Here is a 20270-nt window from a genome sequence, read left to right as displayed (position 1 = left end):
AAAACTTAGAGGCTAAAATATTCTATTTTTTAAAAATTATACATGCAGTAGCTTTCTGTTATTAAGACTTTATAATGTGTCCCATTGTGGACATTCATAGTTTTATTTAATAATCACCTCAGCCTTGTGAAGAAAATATAATTTCCATTTTAAGGAGAAAGCAAGCAATGCAGAAGCTCAGAGAAATAATAATCATTCAGCTGATAAGTGTCACAGCCAAGATTCAAATCCAGTTCTGACCATTTTAATGAAACATCATTCACACACTAATCACTAATGTGTGTTTGGTCTAGAGTTCATGGGCAGAGGTAGAGATAGGTAGTTCCCATGATTCTTTTTAGTGTAAAAGCAAATGCCCCAAATATAAATAGCCTATATTTCTGACTGAGTATTTCATTTCCATGACGTGCACTGAAATACTGAGGTACCATCTTGAAATTACCAAACAAACCAAAGAAAATTGAGGGAAAATGGTATAAAAGGCATACTTCATTTGCGGTTGCTCACTTCCTCAGTTTCCTCAGCAAAACAAAATGGAAGAGAAATATCTACCCTTCCCAAATCAGGCTTATAAATCACAACAACACTGAAGAGCTGAACACTAAGATGCCCCCTCCCGCAGCCATCAAGATTTACTAACTCACCAACCAGTACTTAGTAAGTGACAATCCCTACTGGGCACTGTAAGGCACATTGTCAAAACTACCTAGAGAATCAGGATGGGCTAGGTCTCCCATGGGAAGTTCTGACCAAGTAAAAGTTGACTAATGAAAGCCCCAACAACATGGCCAAAGAGTGGAGTAGGATTTTTCTCAGCTTTCTTTATTGTCCTAAATGAAGTGCTATGATTACCATTGACCTTAGTCACTAGGAACTATATGGAGCTTCTTACCAGATAGTGGCTGAGAGAGAATTAAAAGGAGTTTCATAAACCATTCCACAACACTTCCCCAACCTCACCCCCTTCCTATCCCTCAAAATTAAACCATTCTAGAACTGTAAAGGATTATAACAAACACCTAACCACAAATCTCCTTTTGTTCAAACAAGAACACCGAGACTCAAAGAAATTGAAGAGCGTTAGTTAGCTCTTTTCTTTCCCTCTCCTTCCCTCTTCACCCCTGCAAAGGACAATGAAATAGGTCAAGGTGATGGGTGTAGTCAGGATTCCCAGGAGGAACTGACTCAGAGCATGGTTCTCTTATTTCACTGAACTGACTTAAAAACAATAAATACAAAAAAAAAAAAAAAAAAAAAAAAAAGAACCACAATGTAGACCCATTAACTTACTGCATTTTATAAAATATCCTATAGCTCACCAAATTGAACTTGAGTTAAATTTAATTTAACTCGCCATATTTAACAAGATTTTCAAGTAATTAATATTTTCCATTCCACTATGTTTGCAGATTCGCATTAACCTTTATGAAATAAAGAACTTTAACTGTTTTGTTGGAAAGCTAAACATTGTTCAGAAGTTATCTCTGCCCCTGAAATATTATCCTGCACTGTTATCACGCCTGAATGTTTATACACAGAGGAGACTGATGTCTTAGAAAAAGGCAGACAGATCTGCCACCTGTTAAACATTGACTGCTAACCCATTCTGATAAACAAAGAGGAGAAACAAGGCTTCAAGTTCTTTTCTGCACATTTTAGCCCAGCCACTTAATAGAGTCTATTTCATGAATGTGATGAAGATATTGATATTCTGAGCTACAAATAAATGAAACATAATGAACTAAATAAGCTGAAAACAAATTAGTCACCCAGAAGAAAAGATTAAATAAATTCTCTTCTGAAATTTAAAATTTCAAGTGCCGGTTCTCCTTGTCTTTGCAAATTCTCTTCTTGGTGCCCTGTTAAAAGTCCTACTTCCAAAAAATAAAACAAGGATAAACTAGAGAGAGAGACAAACCATAAGAGACTCTTAATCTCAGGAAACAAACTGAGGGTTGCTGGCGGGAAGGGAGTTGGGAGATGGGGTTACTGGGTGATGGACATTAAGGAGGGCACATGATATAATGAGCACTGGGTGTTTTATAAGACTGATGACTCATAGGCCTGTATCTCTGAAACTAATAATACATTATACATTAATTAATCGAATTTAAAGTTTAAAAAGTTTTAAAAAAAACAACGTACCTCCATGTAGTTCAACTATCTACTTTATGTTAGTTCCTAGGAACAGAAGGATCGAGAATTTGATCCTCCTTCTCAAAGCCATTTTAAGTGGAAACCAGACAGATAAGGGACAGATTTTCATTTTCATAGATAGTAGTCAAAGTTAACTTTGTCTGGTGGGATGTGAGCTCATGTTTTGAAGCAAATAAATTCTGAATTGGGTTAAACAACATATAGGAATTCACGAGAAAGACTTGGAAGCAGAAGAAATCCCAAATAGCAAAAATATGCAGAAGTCTTTTAAAAAATAGGATATTGGAAAAAAATTTTAATATCATATTTGAGGAATGGCTTGTCCATGGAATAGTCCCTGGCTACACAGTCCACACTGACCTACTCCAAATCCAGCTATGTTTCTAGCCACCACCGCACAGCTCAATAATTAACATCTTGGAATTACCTCAGTGTTTTTATATATAGCTGATTAATACCTTGGGTTGACCTAATTATTTCTGGAAGGCTGCTATCCCCTCCTGACCTGCAATACAAGCTGCCTGAGGATGGGAACCATGTGACCCTGCTTCAGCTGACTTATGGTGCTTAGCAGAAGAACAGGGACCCAGAGCATTTTCACTAAATTATACACTGTATCTTCTCACAGGTGGGCGAAACTGCTTCGCCAGTACACGGGGTACAGTTGTACTATACTGCTTTTCTTCTGATGAAACACCAACTATCATAAAAGCCAGGTGACCTAGATGCCAAAAGGTAGGTGTAGAGGTATCATTCATACCAAAGGATATTCATATTTTTAAGGTATAACTTACTATCATTAATAGCCAATGATACTAAGATGTTTTTCTTTTGGGCACCTGGGTGGCTCAGTGAGTTAGAGCCTCTGCCTTCAGCTCAGGTCATGATCCCAGGGTCCTGGGATCGAGCCCCACATCGGGCTCTCTGCTCAGCAAGGAGCCTGCTTCCACCTCTCTCTCTCTGCCTGCCTCTCTGCCTACTTGTGATCTCTGTCTGTCAAATAAATAAATAAAATCTTTGGGAAAAAAAGATTTTTTTCTTTTTAAAGCAGTGCATGTTCAAAAATAAAATACTGTTAAGCTTGACTGGTGCCGGGGGAGACAATCAGAGGTGGTTATTCTGTGGGTTAGCCCACAGACTCTGAGTCACACCACCCAAAGCCAAAGCCCAGCTCCACAATATTTGGGCTAAATGACTTTGAGCTATTTACTTGCCACTTTGGGGCCTCTGTGAGTTTCTTGATCTATAAAACAGAGCTACTAATCAGGGGATTGCCATAAAGTTTAAATAGATGATCATGTAAAGCTCTTGGAACAGTGATGACTAAGCTATTATTAGTTAAGTAAATGATTTCAATGAAAGAATTTGTATCCTCTAAATTACTAGTCATTAAATCATGTCCAGAAATGATACTTACAGGAAATCATCCCTTATGTTCCCATTAAAAGTGCCACACAGACCTAGTGTTCTCCTTTTCCATGCACTAGTGAGCTGAATATAAATTCTTTCTCCATCTATAGCAAACAGAATCTTTAAACCAAATGTGGTTTTTAGAAGAATAAATAAGGATGACAGAGTTTGAATTTCAACGATTCCTGTGGGCAAAGAACATACATAAATCAGCTTTGAGATTCATAGGTAGTGTTGGGAAATGCTAGTGTACAACACAAGAACTCTTCTTTCAAGAGACTGGAACCTAGAATTTTAAAAAAAGTTGAAACATTTTTAAAAAGAGAGAGAGAGAGAGGGCAGGGCATGGAGCCAGCAGGCTCCCAGTTCCTGTTCCTATGTTCCAGGAACAATTTTTGCCACCTTGTTCTTTCTTTTTTCCCATTTTTCTTCTATCTCTCCTTTCTGGATCTTCAGCAGATCTTTTTAATAGGTTATCATGTTCACAGGTTATTTCAGTTGGCAAGCATCTCTTGGCAGGTGTGGACAGTCCTTAGCATTTGAAGTCTGTCCTTTTTTTTTTTTTTAACATCCTCCACAAACTGGTCATGATTCAATAAGGAAGTGGCACTTTCCTCAAAAATTCCTCATTCCCTTGAGTCTTTCAGCAAAAAGGGGAGCACAGGACTTGAGATGTATCATTTTATGACACCTTTAGGGACAAGAAACTTGTGTTCAGCTCTGAAGTGATGACTTTTGCTGGCACAGGAGTCGCTCTTGTATCCCTATCATAATTTCTGCCATCAGTCTGGTTGCCACACCCAAAAATCAGAGATTCATTCTTTGATCACTTTGTTTTCCATGTTACCCTTCCCTGACCAGTCGCCAGCTTCAGACCACTTTTTTTCCCTAAGTAATTTTTCAGTCTGTCCTCTTTCTATCTCTACTGTCCCTGCCTTACACCAATTCCTCCTCCTTCCCTGCCCTACTTCAGTATCATTGTAATACTCTCCAGGTTTCCTGCTAGCATCTCTTAAAGCCGTTTCCACATGGTTGCCATAATGGTCTACCAAAAAAAAAAAAAAAAAAAAAAAAAAGATTGTATCAGTCTTCTCACTAACATTATATATTTGGTTGAACCATATGAGATTGTTATCTTTGTACATAAAAATGTCAAATAATGATAATTTCATATTCAATTTCTTATCAAGTTCAACTTCCTTAGCATGACCATGTAATTCATAATACAAATTGGGACGTCTTTAGGAGTGAGGGTACTAACAATAACTATGCTGGAACACAGGCAGAAACAAGAAAACCGTAACGATGCCTGGCATATAAGGCTTTCTCCAGTCTTCATTCCACCTCCTATGTCTCTCTTCTCATGGCTAGACAATCTCCATGACCCTCTTCAGGTGGTAGGGGTCCCAAGCTAGTTATGATATACCCTAAACATACCACAGAGTTCTACACCTCCTTGCTTTGCACAAAACCCTTTCCCTACTTACTTCATCCTGATAATCCTCAGATTTGAATGCTGAACAAAATATCACCTCTTTCAGGAAATTTGCCTGACTATACCTGGACACTCCTGCTCAAGGTTGGGTAAGGTGCACTCACTTAGACCCCCAAAGTCCCTGTGCATATCTTTGAGTTTATCCTATTTTATGTAAGTGGCTCTTGGCTTGCATCTCTCCTCTTGCAAACTCCAGTCCACTTGAGGTGAACACTAGTTCCAACAACCACGGCCATCTCTGAGATGTCTAGCTGAGGACCTGGCAACACATAGGAGCTCAAATGTTAGGTTAATCAGCCGATGGGAGAAAACTTCATTTAGCTGGTTTTATTGTTGTTAACATAGGGAAAGAACATCATAGCTTCTTACCATTCAGATTGAAGCCTTGGTTAGGACTGGTAAGGATCTGTCCTCCCCTACTTATGGTCACTTGTTTGTTAAAATCATCCTCCAGAATCAGAGTTATAGACTGAAGGCAGACCAAGCCAAGGTTCTGCGTAAAAAATCAAATCATCAGTTAAACAAATGAGAGGGAGATAGAGACACAGAAAGAGACCATGATAGTAGGGGAGAGGAATGAGGAAAAGTAAAGGAGAGACAGGGGGGAAGAAAGGAGAAAGAAAGTGCACAGATGTAACCATTTCTGGCATGTAGAAGGCTTGATTATAAGTAATATCATAAAGTAATTACCACACAATCCATCTTCTATAACCCCATTCCTAATGAAATATGTATTTATGGAGTACCTTAAGTATACCATATTCATACCCATATTTTACATAGAACATTAAATAAAAATGTTCTCAACAAAGTGCCAATAATTAAGTTTTCCATAGTACATTGTTAAAGTACCATTCCAAACTCTTAAGTGGCATATTAGGCATAAAAAATTCAATCAGGAAAAGAACAAAGAGAATTAAGATTCTATGTAGAAAGCTTATTCAGACTCTGATGTATTGCAAAGGAAAAAAATCAAACTTTAAAAAGCAAATAAAGTAGCTCAGAATTTTTATTGGAAATAACCATTTCACACTGTGATAAAAGCAGAAAATTAAAGATTTCTGCAAAATTTTGACTATCAGACTTAAGAGAGGAAAACCTCTGTGTCTTTACAGATAACTGATGTGTTTATTTGAAGAGAAGCTGTAAAATAAATATTTCAGCATGCTAAGAAATTTATCCCATCTATTTAGAATTTACGAAGCCTATTCACTGTCAAGAATCACCTTTTTAAAATAGTAGTTTTTGAAATAACCAAAACCTTAGGTCCATTGTGCAATCATACATGAAATACGCCAAAAACTGTACATACAAATACCATTTCTTAAGAAATAAAATACAATTACATATATAATAATCTAAAACATGTATGTTTTCATATTTTAATATCAAATCAGGATACATCATATAATCAATAGTGAAACAGATTAATTATCAACATTTTTCTTTCTTTGTCAAATTGAGAATGATACATCTTAATAATTATTTTTGAAGAAAATAACTATTTATTCATATGATCCCTCTTCACCTAAAATGAAGCTTGAGTCCAAAACAAAACAAAATAAAGGACATTCCTCTGGTCATTTTGAGATGCTCCTACCTGTTCACAGTGAGCTTTCTGTAAAGTAATTGTGAATTTATCTTTTCCAGTTCCCTTCACAAGAATGTATTGGCACATTCCAATAAAAGAATAATGTCGACCATCAAACGTTGTAAAATGAGAATCACCCACAACGGAGCATTGAACTACCAAAAAAAAAAAAAATCATAAAAATAAGAAAAGACAAAAAGAATAAAGAGAGAGAGAAGGAGAAGGTGGAGAAAGAAATTGTTAAAAAGCAGTAAGCTGGGGCACCTGGGTGGCTCAGTGGGTTAAAGCCTCTGCCTTCAGCTCAGGTCATGGTCCCAGGGTCCTGGGATCAAGCCCAGCATCGGACTCTCTGCTGAGCAGGGAGCCTGCTTCCTCCTCTCTCTCTCTGCCTGCCTCTCTGCCTACTTGTGATCTCTGTCTATCAAATAAATAAATAAAATCTTTAAAAAAAAAAAAGGCAGTAAGCTGACTTTGGGTAAATAATCATGTATTAAAAAGAACAGCTAAGGTATCTAAAATGTACTAGATTGATGAACTTACTAGGTTATGTTATTAAATTTAACTTAAAATTTATTGAATGACAGCTCTACCATGTAATTTTTAGGTTCTGTAATTTATACTACTTCAATAAACTTTTACCAGTTTCCCGCTCAAAGCCCTCTTTTATTCAATTTTCCATTTATGCTCTGAATATCTGGATTTATTGATTGTTCCATCTCTTGTTATATATGAGATGACCTCATGAAAATCATTGCTATCTTCCTTCAATTTACAGAAAATGAGAATTTTTCTTTAAAAACATTTTAAAAGGTTTACCTGGACAGTCATGTTCAGTGCAGTTCCAAACACCACCAACACATACACTAAATGAAATTATAAGATTATTAATTACTTATATAGAGAAACTGTATTAGCGTTTGCATCAATGTACTGATTAATGTATCAAAACGTACAATGTTTATAGGTTCATAATAATCTGACTTGAAAAATATATCGACAGAAGTTCAATTAACTGATAAATTTGGACTAGCCAGTACCTAATATTATTTATTGTGTGTCATATTTAAATCAGTAAAGATGATACAAAGGGAATACAGAATGGTCAGGAACAAAAGTCCTATGCAGAGAACTTCTGTTTTATGTCCTTCTTTCATAGCTTAGACTTAAAAAAGTCACACACGAAAAGTATTTACCTATATTATTAGGGAAACATTCATAAACAGGTAATACATTATCTCATCTATTAGAAATTAAGAAAGTCTCTTTTGAGGATCATCAGACATTAAAGAGACAAGATGTCCTCTTCTGTAAAATAAATTCTGCCTTCTGTGAGCAAAAAGAGTTTAAGGAGAGAAGGAGAGAAGCAGTATCTGACAGGCAGGAGCTTAAATGGGTGTCTAAGAAAACGATTAGTTATCTACCTGCATGTCGCTTATATTACACTGACAGCAACAGGAAAAAGGCCTGATGACATTTATACCTGTTTCTTTGGAAGACTTCCCTGGAGAGATTCAATGCTTTCCTAGAATAGTCTTAATTATCTGATGTAATAAGAAATCCTAAATGTATGTCACCATGGCCAAGGATTGGCAATACAGAGCATCACTTTTTCAAGTACCAAATAGAGAAGGCCAGGAGCACCATCAGATTCTAATAGGAAAAGTATATCCAAAGTCCTAGTTATAAATGAAAAGAAAATGCAACAGACAGGCGTCTGACATGGCTATATGATTTGATGGAATTATGGCCAAGGGAAGGGAGAAGAATTAGATTATAAAAGAAGTGGTAGATTTTCTACATTTTTTCCAACTTTTTTTTGAACTTGCTTTCATCTTTAAAATGTGAAAATCTGTATGACCCCGTGCCTCACTCCTATACAGACTTTAATAAGATGCAAACCATGTCTTAGAATTTTTGGAAGAAAATCTGTAACAAGTATGTTTCTTGAAACATATATCATGGTAAAGATACCAACTAGCCAGGTGCACAGAAATTACTGGTTGCACATTAATCACATACCATTCAGTACATTCTTGTTCAATTTTTGAACCAACTGAGTAAGCTAATCCATGAAAACTACACGGGCAGTTTTCCAAGGAGATGCAAGTCCCATTGTCCATTATGAGGCCTATTTAAGAAAAATATGTATCAAATTCTTAAAAGAAATAACAAAAATGTGTATTTTTAACACAATAATCCAATCAACTTTTATTGAACACCTGTTTAGACCAGGTGTTTAAAATAAAATAAAAATTTATTTATTTATTTACTTATTTATTTATTTATTTATTTATTTTACTTGTGAAGAGGTTACTGACAACCTGGTCCTAACTCAATCAGTAGCTATGTCCTAAGGGTCTATTTTGGTGATTTTCAACTTTTTTATCCCATGATTTGCCCTCAAAAACTCAAGTTTTGCTCTACAGAATAAAGGCAACTAGACAGTATTTCCTTGCTTTCGAGAGAAGGGGGAGGAAGGAGAGTGAACACATATTCTTGATTTAACTTTTGTTCATCTCAGAATGAGAGACTTCCACTACTGTCACACTGATATTAAAAAGCCAGGTCCTCATACTCAGAGGACCAGGGCAGATGGCCAGCCTTTGCTGCCTCTCTCATGAGGAAAGATGGTTGAGCCAGAATGTAAGTCAACCATGTTACTGAGCACATGTTTCATTCGGCTGACCTTTTTTCAGAATAAGAATTCCTAGGTGAAGGAAGCATTGGCTTATATTTTGGCACATTGATTATTATTCTGGTTCAAACTCTTTATTGTATCATTGGTAACAAACAGCTCAGGCCTCGAGTTGGTCTAAAGATTATGCTTTGAGTAGAACTGACAGACCAAAGGACTGAGGTCAACAGATCTGATTCCAAGTAGTCCTTGCTCATGTTAAGTTAGGAAAAACACTTAACATCTCTGGGATTCTATATTTTTTTTAATCTGTAAAACTAAAAGTGTTTGAATAAATTCTCAGTGTTCTTGGTTAAGGTCTATCAGTAGAGCAGTCATTCCTAATTTTAAATCTCACCTGTATCACTTGCTATGTTACTTCTAATTTCAAATATTAAAACTGCATCAGGACTAAAATTTTATACTGCCGGCATGCGAAGCTTTTTTTGAATTTACTTTTATCTTCAAAATATGAAAATATACAAATTATTAAATGTCCTTAAATATCCAAGAACAAAAGATTCGTCATGGCTAACTTCAGGACTTTGGATTGCAAATCTCTTGGGAAATGTACAAAGTAGAAAAGCATCCATCCTTCCTAGTCACTTTGGGGCCAGATCCTACAAGGGGAGAAGACTGCAACAGCCCTAATGTCCTGAGACTGTAACATTATAATAGGAATCTTAGATCACTGGATTCTGGATTCCCTGAGTACAGACATCATTTATTGCATGAAGTGCTTACCATCCGCGCAGTAACATCCATCAAGACAATGGAGATTGCTCCCGAGACACTGTTTCTTGAATGTGCAGGTTGGTGGGCAACAACTGATACAATCCCGGTGGACGAAGCTATCATCACATTTATCAGCTAAAATGGGCAAACACAGGAGCTGTCAATCAAATATACTCACCTCTCTTTCCAAGAAAGTACAGTGTTTCAAAAAGTATCCAAGTTTACCACTGTTAGTGTGACAATGACAAATCCTGACAAACCATTAGCGTTAAGTGCTAGGAAAAACCTGACATTAACAAAAATACACAGGGTTTAGGAAATTAAAAAAAAAAACCTACTACATGCTGGAAAGTCATCTCTCCAGTCTTGAATAGGGTAGCCAGCATGGGAACAGGCTCTGGCATACTCAGTGGCTGCTCGGCAATAGGTTTCATCATCATCAGTTCTGGAGAGTGAAAAGACAGAACCACAGTCACACTGGAAATATTGGCAGAAACCAAGCCTTTGAGCTCCTGATCTCTAGAAATGCTGATTGCATGGTGAATATTCTAGTATAAACTGATGTCAGCATGCACATATCATATACAATAATGCAGAAAACATATTAGCATGAGATCCCAGCTTAAAAGGGCCTGGGTAAATTGTCCTCATCAAACTATTTTAATAATTTGACCACTTTTCTTTTGATTTAAAAGAGCACCTGTACCGAAAAAATTTCCTATTTTAATTATGACATTCTACCCTGAATCTTTGTATGTATCACTTTGCTCCCACAACAAGCATCCTAGACCTTATAAAATCCTATTAATTAATAGAAATAAATTTTTATTTATGTATTTACATCTATAAATATAAAATATATAAATATATATTATATAAATATTATATAAATATAAATATAATTTATATATAATTTATATAATTTATATAAATTTATATAATTTATATAATTTATATAATATATATAATTTATATATAAATATAAATTATATTTAAATATATTTAAATAAATATATTATATTTATATTTATATTTAATATAAATATAATATTTATATTATATTTAATATAATATATTATAGATTATATAATATATATTTATATATACTAAATATATAAATATAAAATATATAAAAGCACCAAATATGATGTATATATCGAATTTGATGCATATATAAAAACATCAAACATGAAAATTATTTCTAAGATATGATGTTGTAAGTAGTATATATGCTGGAATAAAACTAGTACTAATAAAACAGCAGTTTTGAAAGATGGAATAAATAGCACTGAACTTAAGATTTAAAAGATTTTTATTCCTTTTTTGTTCTTTATTTTTAATTCTTTCAAGTTTAAGTTGCTAAAGCTAGTTACTTTTATAATATTTTCCAAGAGTAAATAATCCATTGTTTTCTTATAATCACTCTAGAAGCCCCACGAACAAATATAAGTGGTCTGTCAATTCCCACAGCAGGTTAACACAACATCTATAAAATGAGCAGAGTTGGTAATAAGGGAGTAGACTTGTTTCTCAACCCAATTCAAATTCAAAATTGAATAGTTAAACATCTTACAAGATAATGACCTTAAGAATGTATTTTGTGAACCCTAGCATTTTCAGTATCTCTGTTGTAAAAGCCAAGCATCTCAAATTGCACTTCTCCTGTGCTACTGTAATTGGAGTCACGTAGCTTATTGAGTCCAATTAACTGAGCTTTAGAGGGAAAAAAAGGGCAGAGCATATAAACTTCAGAAGCTCAGAAAATATTCTAAACCTCCAAACAAGAAAATTCTCTAAAAAAGTGGGTAGGCTAAAATTGTTGAATTCCTAGAAAGATAGGAAGTTTCTGATTTATGTTTAAAGATGTGTCTTATTTTCTATAATTAACAGAGGCTTTGACAGTTAACAAAGGGAACACTACTTCAAAAACTAATGATGTAGGGGCGCCTGGATGGCTCAGTCCTTAAGCTTCTGCCTTGGCTCAGGTCATGATCCCGGGATCCTGGGATTGAGCCCGTGTAGGACTCCCGGCTCTGTGGGAAGCCTGTTCTCCTCTCCTACTCTCCCTGCTTGTGTTCCCTCTCTCGCCATGCCTCTCTCTGCCAAAATAAAATAAAATAAAGTCTTAAAAAAGAAGAAAAAGCTAATGATGAACTCTATGGTAACTAACATAAATAAATAAATAACACTTAAAAAAAGAAATGGGATTATAATATAGACATTTATCCAATAAAATTGTTTTGAAGAAAATGGGGGAAAGAAAGAAAGAGAATGTTAACAAAGTATCTGAATACTGGTTTCCCAGACCCTTGCAACTATTATTAAAATAGCTGCCATTTCTTAACTATCTATGTTTACTCCAGGATCCACGCCAAGCCCGTAACATATGGCATCACGCGAAAATTCATAACTGGGCAAGAAAGAAATTATCATTCTAATTTACTGAGTGGAAAATGAGCTTATTTGCTCCATTTTGGATATTCACTTTAATAATGAAAATGAGCGTGACATAATAATTGTTTTAAATCAATTAACTTTGGAATGGCAAAGTTAGAAGCATTTCCTTGCTGCTAGGTTTACCAATGTTTGTTTCAAATTTTTATTTAAATTCTAGATGGTTAACATACAGTGTAAAATTGGTTTCAGGAGCGGAATTAAGGATATCATCATTTACATATAAAACTCAGAGCTCATTCCAACAAGTGTCCGGTCTTAGTGCCCATTGCCCATCCTTAATGCCCACCACCCATTTAGCCCATCCCCTACCCACCTCCCCTCCATAAGGAAAGAAAAAAAAAAAAAAAGAAAGGGAGACAAACCATAAGAGACTATTAAGTATAGAGAACAAACTGAGGGTAAGTTTATCATTCTTAAAACAGAAATAGGAGGGCATATGTTAAAAGATTGTTATTATATCATCCTCTCAATTCCAACTCAGATGTCATCTCCTTTGTGGAGCTGTGGTAGGCGTTTTCTGACAAAGCCAGGAATTCTCTCCTCCACAGCCACAGTACACCAAATTTAGAACATGTGACCTGTTTCTCCCCCATTAGAATGCGAGTTCCTAGGACAGGGTCCATGTCTAAGCTGTTTCTGTTTCTCCAAGATGTGGCACGATGCTCAGCTCAGAATTGCTGCTGAGCAAATGTGTGTTGAATTGAATTCAAAATACTATAATAATGTAAGCAGGAAATTAATCTGTGTTCAGCAGATTCACAATTCTGTTCTCCTGATACAGGAACTTAGTGGTGTCATCCTGTAATATAAGAAATGAAGGGACGCCTGGGTGGCTGAGCAGAGAGCCTGCTTCTCTCTCTGCCTGCTCTGCCTGCTGCTCTCCCTGCCTGTTCTCTCTTTCTGACAAATAAGTAAATAAGAAATGAAGAGAACTTCCTTTAGGGGAGAAGGGATGTAATGAAGACTAGTCCTGGGTGAAATATTGAGACACATAAAAGGCTAACTCTGGTAGCTTCTCACTTCTATTTAATAAAGGCCCACTCACTTGATTTATAACACAACAACTTTCTTTGGTATTGCATGGCTGCTCTGCCCCCAAACCCAGCCTCTTCACCTCCAACACACCACTTAAGAAATCAGTTGATTTCTCTTTCTTCTGTCTTGTTGTTGGTGTATAGAAATGCAACTGATTCTGTACATTGATTTTATATCCTGCTACTTCACTGAATTCTTATATGAGTTTTAGGAGTTTGGGGGTGGAATCTTTGGGTGTTCTTCATAAAGTATCATACCATCTGCTAAGAACGAGAATTTGACTTCTTCTTTGCTGATTTGGATGCTTTTTATTTCTTTTTGTTGTCTGATTGCTGAGGCTAGGACTTCCAGTGCTATGTGGAATAGCAGTGGTGACAGTGGACATCCCTGGTGTACCTGAGGGGAAAAGCTCTCAGTTTTTCCCCTATGAGAATGATACTCTCTGTGGGTCTTTCATAGATGGTTTTTATGATAAGGGGTCAATTCCATTTACAATTACATCCAAAACCATAAGATACCTAGAATAAATATAACCAAAGAGGCAAAGAAACTATACTCAGAAAATTATAGAATACTCATGAAAGAAATTGAGGAAGAAACAAAGAAATGGAAAAACCTTCCAAGCTCATGGATTGGAAGAAGAAATATTGTTAAAAAGTCTATGCTACCTAGAGCAATCTATACATTTAATGCAATCCCTATCAAAATACCATCAATTTTTTTCTCAGAAATAGAACAAATAATCCTAAAATTTCTATGGAACCAGAAAAGATCCCAAATAGCCAAAGCAATGTTGAAAAAGAAAAACAAAGCAAGAGGCATCACAATGGTGGGCTTCAAGCTCAATTACAACGTTGTCATCATCAAGACAGTATGGTACTGGCACAAAAACAGACACATAGATCAATGGAACAGAATAGAGAGCCCAGAAATAGACCCTCAACTCTATGGTCAACTAATCTTCTACAAAGCAAGGAAGAATGTCCAATGGGAATAAGACAGTCTCTTCAACAAATGGTGTTGGGAAAATTGGACAGCCACATGAAGAACAATGAAACTGGACTATATCCTTACACCACACACAAAAATAGACTCAAAATGGATGAAAGACCTCAATGAGAGCTAGGAATCCATCAAAATCCTTGAGGAGAACACAGGTAGCAACCTCTTCGACCTCAGCTGCAGCAACTTCCTCCTAGACACATCACCAAAGGCAAGGGAAACAAGGGCAAAAATGAACTATTGGGACTTCATCAAGATCAAAAGCTTTTGCACAGCAAAGGAAACAGTCAAGAAAACCAAAAGACAACTGACAGAATGGGAGAAGATATTCACAAATGAAATATCAGATAAAGGGCTGGTATCCAAAATCTATAAAGAACTTACCAAACTCAACACCCAAAGAACAAATAATCCAATCAAGAAAAGGACAGAAGACATGAACAGACATTTCTGGAAAGGAGACAACCAAATGGCCAATAGACACATGAAGAAATATACTCAACATCACTTGGCATCAGGGAAATACAGATTAAAACCACAATGAGATACCACCTCACACAAGTCAGAATGGCTAAAATTAACAAGTCAGGAAATGACAGATGCAGGCATAGATGTGCAGAAAGGGGAACCCTCCTACACTGTTGGTGGGAATGCAAGCTGGTGCAGCCACTCTGGAAGACAGCATGGAGGTTCCTCATAAAGTTGAAAATAGAGTCACCCTACAACCCAGCAATCTCACTACTGTATTTTTACCCCAAAGTTACAAATGTAGTGATCCAAAGGGGCATGTGCATACCAATGTTTATAGCAGTAATGTCCACAATAGTCAAACTATGGAAAGAGCCTAGATATCCATTGACAGATGAATGGATAAAGAATATGTAGTATATATACATATATGTGTGTGTGTGTATGTATGTATATATATATATGATAACTATGGATAACTATGCAGCCATCAAAAGAAATGAAATCATTGGGATCATTCCCTGCATATTTTCAGACCACAATGCTCTAAAGCTAGAACTCAACCACAAAAGAAAGTTTGAAAAGAACCCAAATACATGGAGACTAAACAGCATCCTTCTAAAGAATGAATGGGTCAACCGGGAAATTAAAGAAGAATTGAAAAAAATCATGGAAACAAATGATAATGAAAATACAACGGTTCAAAATCTGTGGGACACAACAAAGGCAGTCCTGAGAGGAAAATATATAGCGGTACAAGCCTTTCTCAAGAAACAAGAAAGGTCTCAGGTACACAACCTAACCCTACACCTAAAGGAGCTGGAGAAAGAACAAGAAAGAAACCCTAAGCCCAGCAGAAGAGAAATCATAAAGATCAGAGCAGAAATCAATGAAATAGAAACCAAAAAAACAATAGAACAAATCAACGAAAGTAGGAGCTAGTTCTTTGAAAGAATTAATAAAATTGATAAACCCCTGGCCCGACTTATCAAAAAGAAAAGAGAAAGGACCCAAATAAATAAAATCATGAATGAAAGAGGAGAGATCACAACTAACACCAAAGAAATACAAACTATTATAAGAAAATACTATGAGCAACTCTACGCCAATAAACTTGACAATCTGGAAGAAATGGATGCATTCCTAGAAACATATAAACTACCACAACTGAACCAGGAAGAAATAGAAAGCCTGAACAGACCCATAACCAGTAAGGAGATTGAAACAGTCATTAAAAATCTCCAAACAAACAAAAGCCCAGGGCCAGATGGCTTCCCGGGGGAATTCTACCAAACATTTAAAGAAGAACTAATTCCTATTCTCCTGAAACTGTTCCAAAAAATAGAAATGGAAGGAAAACTTCCAAACTCATTTTATGAGGCCAGCATCACCTTGATCCCAAAACCAGACAAGGATCCCACCAAAAAAGAGAGCTATAGACCAATATCCTTGATGAACACAGATGCGAAAATACTCAACAAAATACTAGCCAATAGGATTCAACAGTACATTAAAAAGATTATTCACCATGACCAAGTGGGATTTATTCCAGGGCTGCAAGGTTGGTTCAACATCCACAAATCAGTCAATGTGATACAACACATCAATAAAAGAAAGAACAAGAACCATATGATACTCTCAATAGATGCTGAAAAAGCATTTGACAAAGTACAGCATCCCTTCCTGATCAAAACTCTTCAAAGTGTAGGGATAGAGGGCACATACCTCAATATCATCAAAGCCATCTATGAAAAACCCACCGCAAATATTATTCTCAATGGAGAAAAACTGAAAGCTTTTCCGCTAAGGTCAGGAACACGGCAGGGATGTCCATTATCACCACTGCTATTCAACATAGTACTAGAGGTCCTAGCCTCAGCAATCAGAAAACAAAAGGAAATTAAAGGCATCCAAATCGGCAAAGAAGAAGTCAAATTATCACTCTTTGCAGATGATATGATACTATATGTGGAAAACCTAAAAGACTCCACTCCAAAACTGCTAGAACTTATACAGGAATTCAGTAAAGTGTCAGGATATAAAATCAATGCACAGAAATCAGTTGCATTTCTCTACACCAACAGCAAGACAGAAGAAAGAGATATTAAGGAGTCAATCCCATTTACAATTGCACCCAAAACCATAAGATACCTAGGAATAAACCTAACCAAAGAGGCACAGAATCTATACTCAGAAAACTATAAAGTACTCATGAAAGAAATTGAGGAAGACACAAAGAAATGGAAAAATGTTCCATGCTCCTGGATTGGAAGAATAAATATTGTGAAAATGTCTATGCTACCTAAAGCAATCTACACATTTAATGCAATTCCTATCAAAGTACCATCTATCTTTTTCAAAGAAATGGAACAAATAATTCTAAAATTTATATGGAACCAGAAAAGACCTCAAATAGCGAAAGGGATATTGAAAAAGAAAGCCAACGTTGGTGGCATCACAATTCCGGACTTCAAGCTCCATTACAAAGCTGTCATCATCAAGACAGCATGGTACTGGCACAAAAACAGACACATAGATCAATGGAACAGAATAGAGAGCCCAGAAATAGACCCTCAACTCTATGGTCAACTAATCTTCGACAAAGCAAGGAAGAATGTCCAATGGAAAAAAGACAGCCTCTTCAATAAATGGTGCTGGGAAAATTGGACAGCCACATGCAAAAAAATGAAATTGGACCATTTCCTTACACCACACACAAAAATAGACTCAAAATGGATGAAGGACCTCAATGTGCGAAAGGAATCCATCAAAATCCTTGAGGAGAACACAGGCAGCAACCTCTTCGACCTCAGCCGCAGCAACATCTTCCTAGGAACAACGCCAAAGGCAAGGGAAGCAAGGGCAAAAATGAACTATTGGGATTTCATCAAGATCAAAAGCTTTTGCACAGCAAAGAAAACAGTTAACAAAATCAAAAGACAACTGACAGAATGGGAGAAGATATTTGCAAACGACATATCAGATAAAGGACTAGTGTCCAGAATCTATAAAGAACTTGGCAAACTCAACACCCAAAGAACAAATAATCCAATCAAGAAATGGGCAGAAGACATGAACAGACATTTCTGCAAAGAAGACATCCAGATGGCCAACAGACACATGAAAAAGTGCTCCATATCACTCGGCATCAGGGAAATACAAATCAAAACCACAATGCGATATCACCTCACACCAGTCAGAATGGCTAAAATCAACAAGTCAGGAAATGACAGATGCTGGCGAGGATGCGGAGAAAGGGGAACCCTCCTACACTGTTGGTGGGAATGCAAGCTGGTGCAGCCACTCTGGAAAACAGCATGGAGGTTCCTCAAAATGTTGAAAATAGAACTGCCCTATGACCCAGCAATTGCACTGTTGGGTATTTACCCTAAAGATACAAACGTAGTGATCCAAAGGTGCACGTGCACCCGAATGTTTATAGCAGCCATGTCCACAATAGCCAAACTATGGAAAGAACCTAGATGTCCATCAACAGATGAATGGATCAGGAAGATGTGGTATATATACACAATGGAATACTATGCAGCCATCAAAAGAAATGAAATCTTGCCATTTGCGACAACATGGATGGAACTAGAGTGTATCATGCTTAGCGAAATAAGTCAAGCAGAGAAAGACAACTATCATATGATCTCCCTGATATGAGGAAGTTGTGATGCAACATGGGGGCTTAAGTGGGTACGAGAAGAATAAATGAAACAAGATGGGATTGGGAGGGAGACAAACCATAAGTGACTCTTAATCTCACAAAACAAACTGAGGGTTGCTGGGGGGAGGGGGTTGGGGAGAAAGGGGTGGGATTATGGACTTTGGGGAGGGTATGTGCTTTGGTGAGTGCTGTGAAGTGTGTAAACCTGGTGATTCACAGACCTGTACCCCTGGGTATAAAATATATGTTTATTAAAAATAAAAAATTAAATTAAAAAAAAATAAAAAATAAATAAATATTTCCAAATTTAAAAAAAAAATGAAATCTTGCCATTTATGCTCAGCAAAATAAACCAGTCAGAGAAAGACAATTATATGATCTGATATGAGGAATTTGAAAGGCAGGGTGAGGGGTTGTTGGGGGGTAGGGAGGGAAAAAATGAAACAGGATGAGATCAGGAGGGAGACAAACCATTAGAGACTCTTAATATCATGAAACAAACAGGATTGCTGGGAGATGGGAGGATAAGGATAGGGTGGTGGGTTGTGGACACGGGGGAGGGTATGTGCTATGGTGAGTGCTGTGAAGTGTGTAAGCCTGATGATTCACAGACTTGTACCCCTGGGGCAAATAATATATTATAGTAATTAGAGTTAGACTTGAAAGGCATATAAAAAACATATATATCGGGCGCCCATGGCTCAGTGGGTTAAGCCTCTGCCTTCAGCTCAGGTCATGATCTCAGGGTCCTGGGATCAAGTCTCACATTGGGCTCCTTGCTTCCTCCTCTCTCTCTCTCTGCTTACCTCTCTGCCTACCTGTGATCTCTCTCTGTCAAATAAATAAATAAAATCTTTTTTTAAAAAAAGAATTGTCTAAAAAATACATATATATCATAAATTCATTTCTTTTACTATTTTGATAACTCTATTTCAATATAGTTTTTTGTGTGTCTGATTTTGTGCATTTCAAAACATTATTTTGAAAGAATTTATTGACAACTCTAAACTCCCATAAGGCAACAGTGGAACAAACCATTGAAGAATTGCTGTGTTCTGCTCATGCTGCTTCTATAAACCATTTAGTCTGTACTTCTTATTATCCAGCAAGCTTTTAACAGTTGTTAGTATGGTTTATGTTTTACATTTCCATTATACTTTGTGAACTGCTGAGAGGACTACGTTAGAGAAGTGGTGTTTGCTCTTCTTTTTGGACAAAGAGAATTCAATTACAAATACTAATTATTTCACTTACTTGCAAAGATCATTAACACAGCTGGCAATATACAGATACGGATCAATATACTCATGGCAGCTCAGAAATGGGAACTGCAACAAAATCTGACACTTGAAGAAGATGGCCTGTGTGAAAGAGGATGGCAGTCAGCAGAACATATTTAATGATACAAGTGTACTCTCATTTTTTCTACTGATCTATTCGCAGGGCCTTCCCTTCTTACCAGGAAAGGGAAGGTGATTTATCCTTATTGGTTTTAACCACCATTTTTCTAACTACATATTTGCACAAAGAATACTGCTCTCATGAAACTCATTACGTTCACAATGTCTGAACTATC

The 20270-nt window shown here is 36.4% G+C and overlaps 1 protein-coding gene across 2 annotated transcripts in view; it reads right to left on the bottom strand.

Moving 5' to 3' along the window:
• OTOGL (otogelin like) overlaps nt 1-20270 on the bottom strand; it is a 133176-nt gene that overhangs the window by 88710 nt on the left and 24196 nt on the right. For both annotated transcript variants that reach the window (XM_059186420.1, XM_059186421.1), the window contains exons 10-17: nt 19949-20055; nt 10401-10507; nt 10072-10197; nt 8673-8781; nt 7470-7516; nt 6663-6808; nt 5432-5555; nt 3575-3752 (exon numbers count right to left, since the gene is read on the bottom strand). In XM_059186420.1, coding sequence (XP_059042403.1) covers nt 3575-3752; nt 5432-5555; nt 6663-6808; nt 7470-7516; nt 8673-8781; nt 10072-10197; nt 10401-10507; nt 19949-20055 — 944 coding nt within the window. The remainder of the gene's footprint in view (nt 1-3574; nt 3753-5431; nt 5556-6662; nt 6809-7469; nt 7517-8672; nt 8782-10071; nt 10198-10400; nt 10508-19948; nt 20056-20270) is intronic.

This window comes from Mustela lutreola, chromosome 8 (assembly GCF_030435805.1).
Source record: "Mustela lutreola isolate mMusLut2 chromosome 8, mMusLut2.pri, whole genome shotgun sequence".
Lineage (NCBI taxonomy): Eukaryota > Metazoa > Chordata > Mammalia > Carnivora > Mustelidae > Mustela > Mustela lutreola.
Note: the sequence above shows the minus strand (reverse complement) of the source record. Positions and strands in the feature narration are given on the sequence as shown.